Source organism: Eurosta solidaginis, chromosome 4, assembly GCF_040869045.1.
Source record: "Eurosta solidaginis isolate ZX-2024a chromosome 4, ASM4086904v1, whole genome shotgun sequence".
NCBI classification, from domain to species: Eukaryota; Metazoa; Arthropoda; class Insecta; order Diptera; family Tephritidae; genus Eurosta; species Eurosta solidaginis.
This window is the reverse complement of record NC_090322.1, coordinates 124,040,290-124,053,335: the sequence shown is the minus strand read 5'-3', so window position 1 is coordinate 124,053,335 and position 13,046 is coordinate 124,040,290. Positions and strand designations below refer to the sequence as shown.

At 36.6% G+C, this 13,046-nt stretch overlaps 1 protein-coding gene across 4 annotated transcripts; it reads right to left on the bottom strand.

Moving 5' to 3' along the window:
* Window positions 1-404: 404 nt before the first annotated feature.
* Window positions 405-7,344, bottom strand: LOC137250264 (protein transport protein Sec24C-like). Of its 4 annotated transcripts, none has more exons than XM_067782747.1 (11): window positions 6,559-7,344; window positions 6,020-6,497; window positions 5,731-5,955; window positions 5,441-5,670; window positions 5,085-5,383; window positions 4,746-5,031; window positions 4,508-4,686; window positions 4,319-4,452; window positions 1,331-1,715; window positions 1,042-1,271; window positions 405-971 (listed from the first exon to the last, which is right to left on the bottom strand). In XM_067782747.1, exons 3-4 carry the CDS (start codon window positions 5,874-5,876, stop codon window positions 5,499-5,501), a joined length of 318 nt encoding a protein of 105 aa, XP_067638848.1. In that variant the 5' UTR covers window positions 5,877-5,955; window positions 6,020-6,497; window positions 6,559-7,344; the 3' UTR covers window positions 405-971; window positions 1,042-1,271; window positions 1,331-1,715; window positions 4,319-4,452; window positions 4,508-4,686; window positions 4,746-5,031; window positions 5,085-5,383; window positions 5,441-5,498. The 4 variants fall into 4 exon arrangements, with proteins under 4 accessions (XP_067638848.1, XP_067638849.1, XP_067638850.1 ...); XM_067782748.1 differs by having other exon boundaries at window positions 1,331-1,651; XM_067782749.1 differs by having other exon boundaries at window positions 1,331-1,482.
* Window positions 7,345-13,046: the final 5,702 nt, after the last annotated feature.

The following is a 13,046-nucleotide window of genomic DNA, read 5'->3' as shown; positions in this document are numbered from 1 at the left end:
TGACCGCCAATTGACGAGCATTGTGACGTGTGTGAGCAGCACAGTGCTATGCTCACATCCTATAAGTGGGAGCGGAATGCACGATCACATTAATAGGAACGAAACGGAAAATTTGGTCACAAAAGTTCATTTGTGACCAAATTTTCCGTTTCGTTCCTATTAATGTGATAGTGCATTCCGCTCCCACCTATAGGATGTGAGCATAGTACTGTGCTGCTCACACACGTCACAATGCTCGTCAAATGGCGGTCATTTTTCCGTCATTTCACTCTACATTTTCGAGTCATTTGACAATCAATTTTACTGCGGTTTTACCATTTATATAACCGCCATATAACGTGAATTTTACCTGCAGATTTACTCTACCTGGAGCAGCCATATGAATAAAATATGAACCAAAAAAATTGAATTTTCAATATTTATTATTTTCAATATTATTATATATGTACATGAAATTGGAACTTATATTAATCCAGTTCATATAAAACAGAAGAACTTTAATAATAAATAAACTCGCTTAATTGGTTTTTGTTTTCCAATTGAAATCTCTTCTAAGCGAGCAAAAAAATAATATTAAGCTTTAGAAAAAACTCCAATTATTTGAATGATCTACAACTTAAAGCTTAGTATAAATTCAGATCAAAAATATTCAAAGGTGTCGTGGAATCCGATTGCTCTCGTAATTGAAGAACTTAAAAATGTACGACTATTAATTGAGTCAGACTTATTATTGTTCTAAATCTAATCATTCAAGCAATAATTCTGCAACCCTTAGCAGGAGTATTGATTGGTTTCAAATCTAATTCTGACAGCAATCGTATCACATCCCTTATTATATATGTACGTGATATTGCAACTTAAATTAATACTGTTGATATAAAGAAAAGTAAATACTTTAATAATAAATCAACTCTCTTAATTGATTTTTGTTTTCCAATTGAAATCATTTCCTGTGCATGGACATCGCTAACCTGTGTTGGCAAAAGATATGATTATACTGTATATATTATTAATACTGTTGATATAAAGAAAAGTAAATACTTTAATAATAAATCAACTCTCTTAATTGATTTTTGTTTTCCAATTGAAATCATTTCCTGTGCATGCACATCGCTAACCTGTGTTGGCAAAAGATATGATTATACTGTCTTCGATAGATAGTCGGACGAGCCGCTACTCGGCGAAGTAGAGATGACCGTTGTGTCGGTGGCAGCTTTTACAACAGCAGTTTCTAACTTTACACCATCCGTACGGTGTGATGAAAGCTTTAGCTGTAATGCAAATATATAGATGGGTTAAAGTGGTTTTCGTATGTTATTCAACAACTCACCCTATACCATCATCACAGCCTCCTCATCGATTTTGAATATGTGTACTGTTTCAGTATTCAGACCCAGTTCGTTTGGTGCAATATTTTCGATTTGATGAATATGTATACTATCCGTTAGGCAGACAATTAGGTGCAATCGATTCATTCATATACTGTGGGTATTTGAGCCGTAGACGCAATGGCAGATATTTTGATTCTTTTTGAAGTGTAACATTTGTGAACAGTTGGGTTTTTCTGCTGTCACCATCACCACTAGAGAGCTATTGAAGAAACGCTCGACCAAGATAATATGTGAGATTTACACGCATAGATTTCTTCCACCTTTTCACAGTTATTGATGGAGAAAATGCGAAAGCCATATTCACCATCCAATACCGAAATAGAACTGTAGAGGAAGAAACATTTTATAAAATTTAATAAAATCAAAAAATGATAGTTGTGCTAAAATGGGGTAACGTATTGTATGTTAAAGTATAGCGAAGTCTCAGCGGCTTTGTCCTGCTGAAAATTGAGTTTGAATAGGTTTTATTCTTCATTCTTAGAAACATGTACGAAGGTACCTGGTAAGATATTAAAAATCCTCAACGCTTTTTTTGCTATAACTTAAAAAACTCATATTCAAACTTCTGCTTAACTTCTACATATCAATAGCTACCTTTACCACCAGGAGTCACTATTGCTTCTACGCCTATGCTATTGTTTCCTACATCGATGGGCTTTGTAATAAAATAAACAGCTATCTCCCCAATCTCTCCAGTTTTGTCGCCCTGCGAAACCTGATATTGTCACCAACCAAATCATCGGTGACCTTATTTAAAACATGACCGCGCCAAATGCCGACCATATGGCATTACCCTACCGACTGTCTTACACCCTAAAATGTTGGGTGTGACTTTCGATCAGGATCTACATCTTGGAGAGCATGCACTAGCAATTGTAACGAAAATCGTCGTTGGTGTGAGGTCTTAGCCGATCTCCAGATCTGTAGAAAAGGAGCTTATTAGCTTAATGCTTAAGATGATGCGGGAATAACCAAGTAAGCTCCTTCCAACCTTTGATTCGGGGGATGGTATAATGGTATGAAGATGATAGCGTGCGACAACATCGCGAGCTTGCGATGGCTGGAGGAAGGGGTTCCAAACCTCCAAATGCAGGGCACGAACGCTCGTTTTGAGATGGTGGATAAAGCGCAAATCCCCAAGGTAACAAAAGTTAAGGTATGGATACCATGCGTGATGAAGTCGGAGGATACACTGCGACTTTTGCAGAATCAGAATCCGAACATATCGACACAGGATTCGAAGGTCCTTACTGTATCTCGGCCTACGGGCGAAGGTTAGTTATACATCTTCCAAATAAACAAGCAGGCGGAGGATATATTGTACGCGCAGCTTGGAAAAATGTCCTTAGGTACAGGCAAAATGTATATGCGACTCAGGAAAAGAAGTCGCGGGTATTAAAGTCCTAACACGGTGGACGTCGAAAAGGACCTCAAAAGCCTAAGGGAAAAAAGACAGGTGGAGGTAGCCCACGTCACCCCGAATGTGTTAGAAGGGGACCAACAGCCAGATGGTGCTGTGAGTCGCACAGAGGAACACCCGGCACAACAGGTACAAGAGGCTGAAGGGGGCTTCGAACACTATAAACCAAAAGGGCTAGAGGAGGACGACGACGTCACGATGAAGGTGCTGGAGGGGGACAATCAGCCCATTGGTACTGCGAGTCATACAGATAAACCTCCAACACAGTAAAGTGGCGTCGAGCGAACTCCTCCTCCTAACGCGCTGATCCAGGAGCCGTGGCTTCCATCGGGAGGAAAGGTTTCTGGACTTAGCGCGCGCGGATTTGGCGTTTACTATGCGCAAACGGAAGGACGGGTGCGAGCTGTAGTAATGGTAAGGAAACAGCTGCATTCATATATGCTACCTAATTACACTACTGAGGACCTCGTAGTGGTGGTGAAATCGCCGGGCTCAGATGGTACATGTCCGGCCATGCTACAAGTTTCAAGTAGGGCGGTCGTGGGATGGCTTAAAATAATATTCGATGGGTGCATAAACTGAATCATGTACCGCACTCTTGGAGAACTGCTCGTGTAGCTTTCCTACCAAAGGCGGGGAAGATCGGTCACGTGTATCCCAAAGATTATAGACCCATAATTTCTGCTCAAAACCTTTGAGAGGCTGATAGATGTGTACATAAAGTCCAACGTGGATGAAAAGCTGCTCTCCACAACACAACAGGCGTACACCAAAGGCAAGTCAGTAGACACCGCATTGCATAGGGTGGTAATAAGCATAGAAAAAGCCCTGGAATATAAGGAATATGCTCTAGAAGTCTTCTTAAGCATTGCCGGGGCTTTCTAAATGGGCGATTATTGATGGTCTTAATTACGTTAAAGTACATCCAGCCTTACCCAGATGGATCGACTGCATGTTAAACTGCAGTAAGATTACATCGCAATGGGGATTGTACGCGGCCACGAAATTAGTGGACAGGGGCACTCCGGGTGCTATCACCTCTGCTGTGGACGCTGGTCATTAACCAACTGCTTAGGGGATTCTACGAGGGACCAGAAAAACTTACGGTTTACGCAGATGACGTTGCATATGGTCTTGTTTACAAAGAGGTACAAGGTCCCTAATTGGACCAGGCCTAAGTTAGGAGGGGCGACCCTACGGGGAAACCTTGCACAAAATATCTAGGAATGATCCTAGACAGTAAGCTGTCATGGAAGCTCAACGTGGAGGAGAGGGTGAGGAAGGCTTAAACGGCACTTTATGCATGTAAAAGAATGCAAAAGAACCGGCATATACGATCAGAAGGAACTCGATGACGATGCCTCAAAACTAACAACCAAGAGCAATAATTATCATTTCACTGACACAAATTTTATAGTTTTTTCTTCCGGAGTTGGACACAATCTTTTCATAATTTTACTTAACAATTTAAGATTAGAAATTTTTTTCAATTTGTATTTTGACTTACCAGCAACAACAGAATCATGTTTAATTGTACGCCGCACAATCATTATAGCATCATGTAACGAAGCTCAGTTTCTTTCAAAAATTGTTCGGCACCGCCACGTAAAATCAATGTATATGTTCTAGCATTAACGCAACCTTTAAATAATTATAAACTATAAAAATTAAGTTAATGTCAAACCCACTATCAAACCTTGGAAAATGTTGAAATGTTCACCACCAACTTGACGTTCTTCAAAGTAATCACATTGACCCAAAACACTTGAATTAATATCATTAGCTGTAGTCATAACAGCTCCACCACAAGCTTTCATTGTACGTTTCAAATCTTCTTCTGGTACACTAACAGAACATTTCACGATCTGCAAAATACTGTGTACCAACATCACCAATTGGTAGTTTAGAAAACACAACATTGGCGCCTTACTTACCTATTTTATTGTACAGGAGACGCCATTCAGCATTAACAATTTTCTGATACTCTTGGACATTGGAGACCATTGCTGTGGCAGAGCATTTTTCCAATAAAGCACTTCGTTGTTCCTTTGATTGGCGCTTCCACATGTCCACATTTCATATTTTGGTCATGCATAATTATAATGCTTTACGTATAGCTTTAATGATGATACGTGCATGCACACCTTCCTCAACATATGGTTTAACTTGTTTTAAGATTTCACCTGCTTAAAGTACTACTGAAGAGGTGCCATCGCCGACCTGATAAGAGAAACATTTTTATTCTACACATTCTAATATAACAAAAAACTTACCTCAGCATTTTGAAATTTGGCGATATCTACTAGAGTTATATGGCTGGATTCACAATATCCAATAGTTTCATAATGGTTGCCCCATCATTTGAAATTGTGGCCTTACCACTGGAATCAACAATATGCTTGTCCATACTACGTGAACCCAATTGAATGCGAGGCATTGATGTGGATATGCGTTGAGGTTTACCATGAGAGCTATCGGTACCCAAGCATTTTTTACACAAATACTCATGGACGTTCATATTTATCGACACGCTGTCCGGTATGGCCCAAATGTTGGAAATATGCAGTTGGCACTGTTGACAAAAAATATGGATCAATGAACACAAGTAAAAGTGAAAGAATTTTTTTACCATCTCTTGTTACTTTACACATTAGACATTGGAAACGACGACCAGCATCTAAAAGTTGCTATTGAGCCTTGCAACGATTAGATCTAATTGCACCCAATTCACCAAAATTTACAATGGGTGGCTCATATTCACCCTCATCCGTTCGTGCCATTGGTGAGGCGGTAAGTGTAATGGACAAATCTGTTGTTTTTAATAAATCAGCTGTTGCAGGTATGCAATACAAAGACGACCTGCAAAGAAGAAAGATCAATGTAATTGCCAAACAAAACATTAATTTCGATTATCGATACCTAACGTAACGTGGCGAGGAGTTACCCTGATCTTCTACCACATATTTTGTGGTCACCAATGGTGGTAATAAACCCTGTTCATTAGTAATAAAAGCACCACCAGCGCTATTTTGATTTTCAATGATAACGCTTATCGGATTTGGCATCTGATCGGGATCTAAACGGCGTTGGGCTTGATCACTGTTCCGGCTGTTGATATTTACCAGTAACAGGTGCAGGTGGTTGCTAAAGAAAATAACACAAAAATAATCATCAGCAAATTTGTAAATTATTAGTTGTATTAGCATACATTATAACCAGGACGTCCGGACGTGTCCGGGTATTGGGGGTTGACACGGCTTGGGTGGTTGACTGAGCATTGGCGTCTGTCCAGGTTGTGTTGGTGGCATCATAAAAGCCATCAATAACAAGTGCCAAGAATATATCCGCGGCATACCTGCCGACCAAAATGATTCAAGGGGTTGTGATTGCCAACCTCACCTACCCGTGGCGAATCCTGTACCTAACAATTTGGTGTGAACAATTGGTGCCAGTTAACCCTCTGAAATAATCGGCGCAATTGTACGCCATTGTGTTGGCATTAATTAGGCAAAATGCAAAAACTTTTCATCCTCCTCGCGTGACCATTCTGTCTTCTTTAAGCTAGGATCAAGCCATTCGTACCAGCGTGCCTTACATTGCTTGGCAGATTTGCGGTGCAGCAGTGATACAATACGTGACCACTGGTTTTTGCCATATTTCATTACAGCTACTTTGAGGATTTCATCCTGAAAGTTATCAATTTAGTTAATAAACGGCCAAGAGTAACCAGTCGCGTCAAATGCTTACCTCAGTGTTTCTCCACACACCACCTTTTATCATTATTCGCGGCATGGTGCTATATAATTGTGAATTCTTTCGATGAGCACAAAAATCAAATCAAAAATTTTTGTCGAAATAAACAGCAAAAATCATTGTATATTAAAGACTTTGGGAAAATTTTAGAATAACACCCCCGAGTTCGGGGTAAAACTTGGTATCAAATGAAAGAGGGAGTTCTCCCGATCACAAATATATATATTTTAAAGTGCGCAAACTTATAATTTAAAAGTTATTTGTTGTTAAAGTTTGCAAATTTAACAAATTTCTATAGAACTTTAAATTACAATTTACACATCTTTCAAAACCTTAATCCACATACATATCTATATAAATTGGCAACGATAAACTTAATTTGCATTTTAGTATATTTCACATTTCATTTTTGCATTGTTTTCACTTATTATAAATGTTTTTATTAAATCAATCGCGCTTTTGTAGCAACATGCACATATATATATGTATATATAGATATATTTTATTGATGACATTACAAAGCTGTGCTGCCACATATATATACGTATACACATATAAAATTTGTATAGAAATTTGCAAACTTTAACACCTAATTACTTTTAAATTATAAGTTTGCGAGCTTTAAAATATATATATATGTGATCTGAAGAACTCCCTGTTAATTTTAAATATTTCCGGAGATATTCCATTTAAAACTCTCAAAATTGAAAAAATTTTCGACCACCAAATGTTTTGCTGTCTCTGCTGAATTAGAAATGGCGAATTTTTTTGCACGCAAAAATTACGTATTTTGCTATCCCTATAAAAATATTAGGTGCGAAAGAGCACGATACATTGTGGGAAAGCTAAATTTGTCAACATGCTATTTCATTTGAAGAATTTTTCATTCCAAATCGTCACCCCTGTCAAAAATTCGTGTGTTTGTGTGCGTTTTTGGTCACACGATTTTTGCAGGGTAATAATAATGACAGTAGGAAAAAGAGGGCTGCCAACTTTTGGTAAATACATAACAGTCTCCCACGCTTAATAGAGAACATGGTCATCTAAGCGTGCAGGAGGTCTTCGGACCCTACTCGATCTTCTTACAGTTTCGTCAGGAGTTGATACTGGATTGGGTTGTACCATTGGTATTTGTTGTGTAGTCAGAGTGGTAACGGTACGCTCAATGTAGATTTCCTCCTTTTTTGAATTTTCTTGCACGGGAGGTTCAGCAAACGTTACATGCTTTTTAGGTTGATCAATACCAGACTTGTACAATTGGTTTATATGTCGTTTCAACTCATAACCGTCATCCAGCTTAACTTGATAGTGGAGATGTCCGAATTTGCGTTTCACAACACCAAATTTCCAGCTAGGTTTATTCCTGTGAAACCACCGCACTTGAACTCTATCGCCTACACTTAGATGACGCACTTTTGGATTATGTGTTGCTGATTTCAATTGTTCGACTGGTCGCATAGCATCCAATTTAATTCTTAATTCACGTCCTAAATACATTTGGGCTGGGGTTTGACCATTTACCAAAGGCGTTGCCCTGAATCGAAACAGGATTTCTCGTAGTTTGGTATTCAATGGTAATTTTTCATCATCCATCGCTGTTAGCTTCCTTTTCAGAATTTTGACGTATCTTTCAGCCAATCAGTTTGTTGCTGGGTGTCCAGGGGCTATAAACTTCTGAATAATTCCATTTTCGCAACAAAATTCTCTAAACATTGCACTTTGGAATGTCGTTGCATTTTCTGATACAATGGCTTGTGGTAATCCGTGTGTCGCACAAATATCTTGTATTAAATCTATAGTCTTTTCAGAGGTTGGGGCATCCCTTATTATTCGAATTTCCGGCCATTTCGATTTCGCATCTACTAGTATGAAAAAATAGTGATTTCGAAATGGTCCTGCGTAATCAATGTGCACTCTTTGAAAATTTTCGGTTGGTTGTTCCCAATGCTGCGTTACAATTTTTGGAGGACTTTTTTCACATCCGCACAACTAGGACACGATTTTACCAGTCGCTCTATATCCGCGTCGATGCCCTTCCAAAAACAGTACTTCCTAGCGAGCTGTTTCATTTTTACTATGCCCACATGTGTGTAATGTAGCTCTTTTAAAATTTCTGCACGTAATCTTGCTGGTATAACAACACGGTCACCTTTAAATATGACGCCATCTTGCAACGAATAATTGGGATCACAATTCTTGCCATCCAGTAAGTCCTTCTTTAATTTTGCTAGTTCCACATCACGCTCTGTTTCGTTTGAAATAGTAGTGGCGTTGATTGAAAATGTCGATATTTGATTGATCGTCCCGTCCTGAATATTCCGTACTTCTTCATCCAAAAAATGTTTAAACGTCGATATTTCGTTGTTAGGTGCTCTCGATAAACAATCTGCGTTCACATTATCTTCAGCTTTACGATGTTGTATTTTGTAGTTGAATCCCTGCAAGATTGAAGCATAACGAAGTAGTCTTGCTGAGGTCATGGCTGGTGTTTTTGCACTCTGATGAAATATTCTTGTTAGAGGACGATTATCTGACAGTAATGTAAATTCTCTTCCATATAAATACATAAAAAACTTATCAACGGCAAAAATAATTGCTAACGCTTCTCTGTCAAGATGGCTGTAATTTTGTTCTGCTTTTGTTAATGCTCTTGAAATAAATGCGACGGGGCGTTCCTTTCCTTCAACAATATGAGATAGTACTGGGTCATTCTTAAAAAACATGACCAATTGGTGTCCCCAGACTTTACTATTTTATATTTTGTTTCTCCAAAAAGAAAATAGAAAAATATCTGCATTTTTATAAATTATTATCGATTCTAAGTAACTATATTATAAAAAAAAATAATTAATTATCTGAAAATAACTTAAAAAATATTTTCAATGTCAAAGGTTTAGCAAAAACCTGTGTCCCGAGCCAATTTATAAAAATTTAATAGTTATTTTCAGTTGAAATAAAATTGAAAAAAAAAAATAATATTTACAATTTTTGTTATTCAGTTTATGTATATTAATACCATATATAGAAAAGATTTACGAAAAATAATTTTTTTTGTATAATTTTTATGAAGAAAATTTTTGTCCCCAGGTTTTGGTCCCCTCTGTTACGTCCACTCATTTTATTGAAAAATTTTTGTTAAACGTTATGACGCGTATATTTCTCTTATGCTTCTCCATCACAACTTAGCTAAAATCAACAAAATGTGTTTTGAACTGTTCAGTCTTGTTTAGTGCGTTGTTGAGTAAGGAACCCAATTGTATGCCGGGTACGTACCCTTATTCAGTGTCAACTCTGTTACTGTTGAAAAACGGTGAGTAAAGTGATTTTTTTTTTATTTTATAATTTTTTTATAAATATTTTATGTACATTAATTAAGTGGACAAATGAATTGTCCAAAATTCGAATAAAAAGCTAAAATATGGTATTTTTGAGTTAATTTGTCCCCTCTGTTACCGGTCCACTCTGTGACTTAATAAAAGGTAACAGAAGGGACTCAAAAGTAACAGAGTGTACAATTATGCTATAATTTGCTATTTGTTTCTCAGAAAATGGGCAAAAATAAACCATTATCTGCAGCGGAAAAACAACGCCGATATAGGGAAAAAGGAAGCTTAATAAGGAGAAAGTTGAAGAAAATAAGAAGAAAGATTTGGAAAGGTATCATAATAAAAAAAGACTTATAAGTGATATGAAAATTAGAGAGGCTAGGTTAGCAAGAAGAAAATGGCGCACAAATAAAAAAAACTATCGTGAACGTGTAAAAAAATTGAAAGCCGTCATCGATATTACACGACCATCGTCGCCTTCTACAGAGCAGGTTCGAAATGTCGTCTGTGGCCGTAAAAAAATGCGTATGGAAAAAGCAAAAGTACATAGGAAGAATATCAAATTGCAAGTCGAAGTTAATAAGTTAAAAAAAAAGTTGAGAAATTGAAGAAGCAGAGACAGCGATCCAAAAAAGTTAATATTATCAGTTCAGCGTTAAGCCCACTTTCAAAAACCAACGAGCTAATGTTTGCCAAATGTACGAGGTGCTGGAGTTGAAACTGTTAAAAAAATTTTACTGAAATACGCCACACTAACTGAAGGGTTAAAAAATATGTGTGCGGAATTGCGAACAAAGAGCCAAAAAGAAGGATTTAAATCAATTTTGAGCAATAAACTTATTCGGAAGCTAAAAATGCAATTTCATCGCGATGTGTTCAATTTAACAAGAGTACGTAAGAGTTTTTCAAAAACAAAACCAAACGACGACATCTTAAGTCTGCAACGTTTTTACGAAAGAGATGACATAAGTCGTGCCACTGCTGGCAAGAAAGAAACTAGGTCGGTATTCTTATTCATATTTTGCTGCTCATCGTCCATTTTGTGTGGTTTCACCAACAGTTGCATCAAGAGATACATGTGCATGCAAACTCCATGTAAACTTTGAATTCAAATTATCCGCTTTGAAACAAATTAATGCAATTCATGTCAGCAATTTAAATGAATTATTAATGTCTGTAGTTTGCGATATGAACAGCAAAAGATGCATGTACAATGAATGCACCTCATGCAAAAATAAAACTTGCACTTTCAGTATTCAAAATGAATCTGAAGTAGCCTGGAAAGAATGGATTCGAAAAGAAAATGATACGACTAGAGCATACCACAACAACATCGTTATTAGCAGAGAAATTTAGTTCTCAATTACAAGTTTTTAAAAAACATATATTTAATATTCGCACTCAACATAAAGCATATCGCAGCTGTATCGATCAATTGAAAACCAATGAGGCTGTATTACACGTCGACTTCAGTGAGAACTATAGTTGTAAAATGGGTCAGGAAATCCAAAGCCATCATTTTGGATCTTCGCGTAACCAGATCACACTACATACAGGGGTATTATATTTCTCAGGTAAGGTGAACTTACCCCATTCTTTTTGTACACCTATCAACATTATATTATATTTTTCAGGTGAAAATAATCCTTTTTCTTTTTGTACCATATCGGCCTGTAACGAACACAGCCCCAGCGCAATATGGGCTCATTTGCAGCCAATATTTGATTTGATAAGAAATTCAAAAAAGGATGTTAACACAATTCATATTTTCTCAGACGGGCCCTGCACTCAGTATAGACAAAAACAAAATTTTTACCTTTTCGGAACAAAACTTTTTGAAAATGGATTTCAGCTAGCAACGTGGAATTTTTTTGAAGCAGCTCATGGTAAAGGAGCAGCCGATGGGATTGGTGGAGTGCTAAAAAGAGTTGCTGATAGAATGGTCGCACACGGAGCAGACATCATGAACAGCCAGCAGTTTTTTGAACAGGTACAAAAAGAAACAACAATAAAATTATTTCTAATTGATAAAGCGGCAATTGATTGCATCAGGAAACACTTCCGTCCAATATACCATTACTGAAAGGTACCATGCGTCTCCACCAACTTATGACTAAAATTCAGGGTACTGTTTTATATCGTGATGTTATTTGCTTTTGTAGCAACATTCCACGAGGATTTTGTAGCTGTTTTGAAAGCAAAGTATATAAAACTAATTTAATCAGAATAGAAGAAGGAAAAACTACTCAAAAAAAAATTATTTTATAAAGAAGTCTATGCTCCGTCGTCGTCAGAAGATGAAAGTGAAAAAGAAAATACGGATATTGAAAATAAGAATGGAATTATGAATGGGACATTTTTACTAATTCAAGTGTTAGGAAAAAGTATAACTTATAGATACGTTTGTATAGCACAAACGTGTATTGATGAAGATGGTTATATCAAGGTAATTTTTCTACGTTCGAATGACAGCACAAATGCAAAATTCAGGATTCAAGAAAATGACATTTCGTATATAAAAAAAGAAGCAGTAATTAAAATCCTGGAAAATGCGAACATAAAATTGAAAAGTGGTCGAATTTACTACAATTTCAACCATCCAATAGATATATTAGAAGCACAAAATTAATAATCTACTTTGTAAAAAAAGTGATGGTAATAGCGGATACTTAAATAGTACAGTGCCTCAGTAACAGTGTCTCCTCTGTTACGTTACGTCTCCTCTGTTCTTTAATTAAGAAATAAGGCTAAGTCATTAGATTTATTATATGAGTGTAATTTAATAAGGTACACTGGCCTAAATTCATTTAAAATAATTAACCAGTATTAAATTTAATATTTTATTTATCATTAACTTAGTTCACCAAAATGAAATTTGAATTAATATGGGTGACATTATGTGTTACTTTTTGTTATTTTTATATTACTTTTAAAATCTTTTATATAATAAATTAAAATGAATTATCTTTCCTGGGGAAAAACAATAAAAAGAATTTAATTTTCAATTGTTGATGTGTTTTTATTTCGTATTTAATTTAGGTAACAGAGTGGACGAAAGTGCATTGGTTTCTTCATGTTTTTATCTGTAAAAACTCCAAAAATTAAAAAAAATACTGCTGGTTATGGATTCCTATTGTTGATACCATCCGTAACCAC

Excerpts from the sequence above, each read along its gene's own strand:
- LOC137250264 (XM_067782747.1), bottom strand. The coding sequence starts at position 5,876 with ATGCCAAATCCGATAAGCGTTATCATTGAAAATCAAAATAGCGCTGGT. Across the intron at positions 5,671-5,730 it reads TCCTCGCCACGTTACGTTAG|GTCGTCTTTGTATTGCATAC; the intron begins GTATCGATAATC and ends TCTTCTTTGCAG.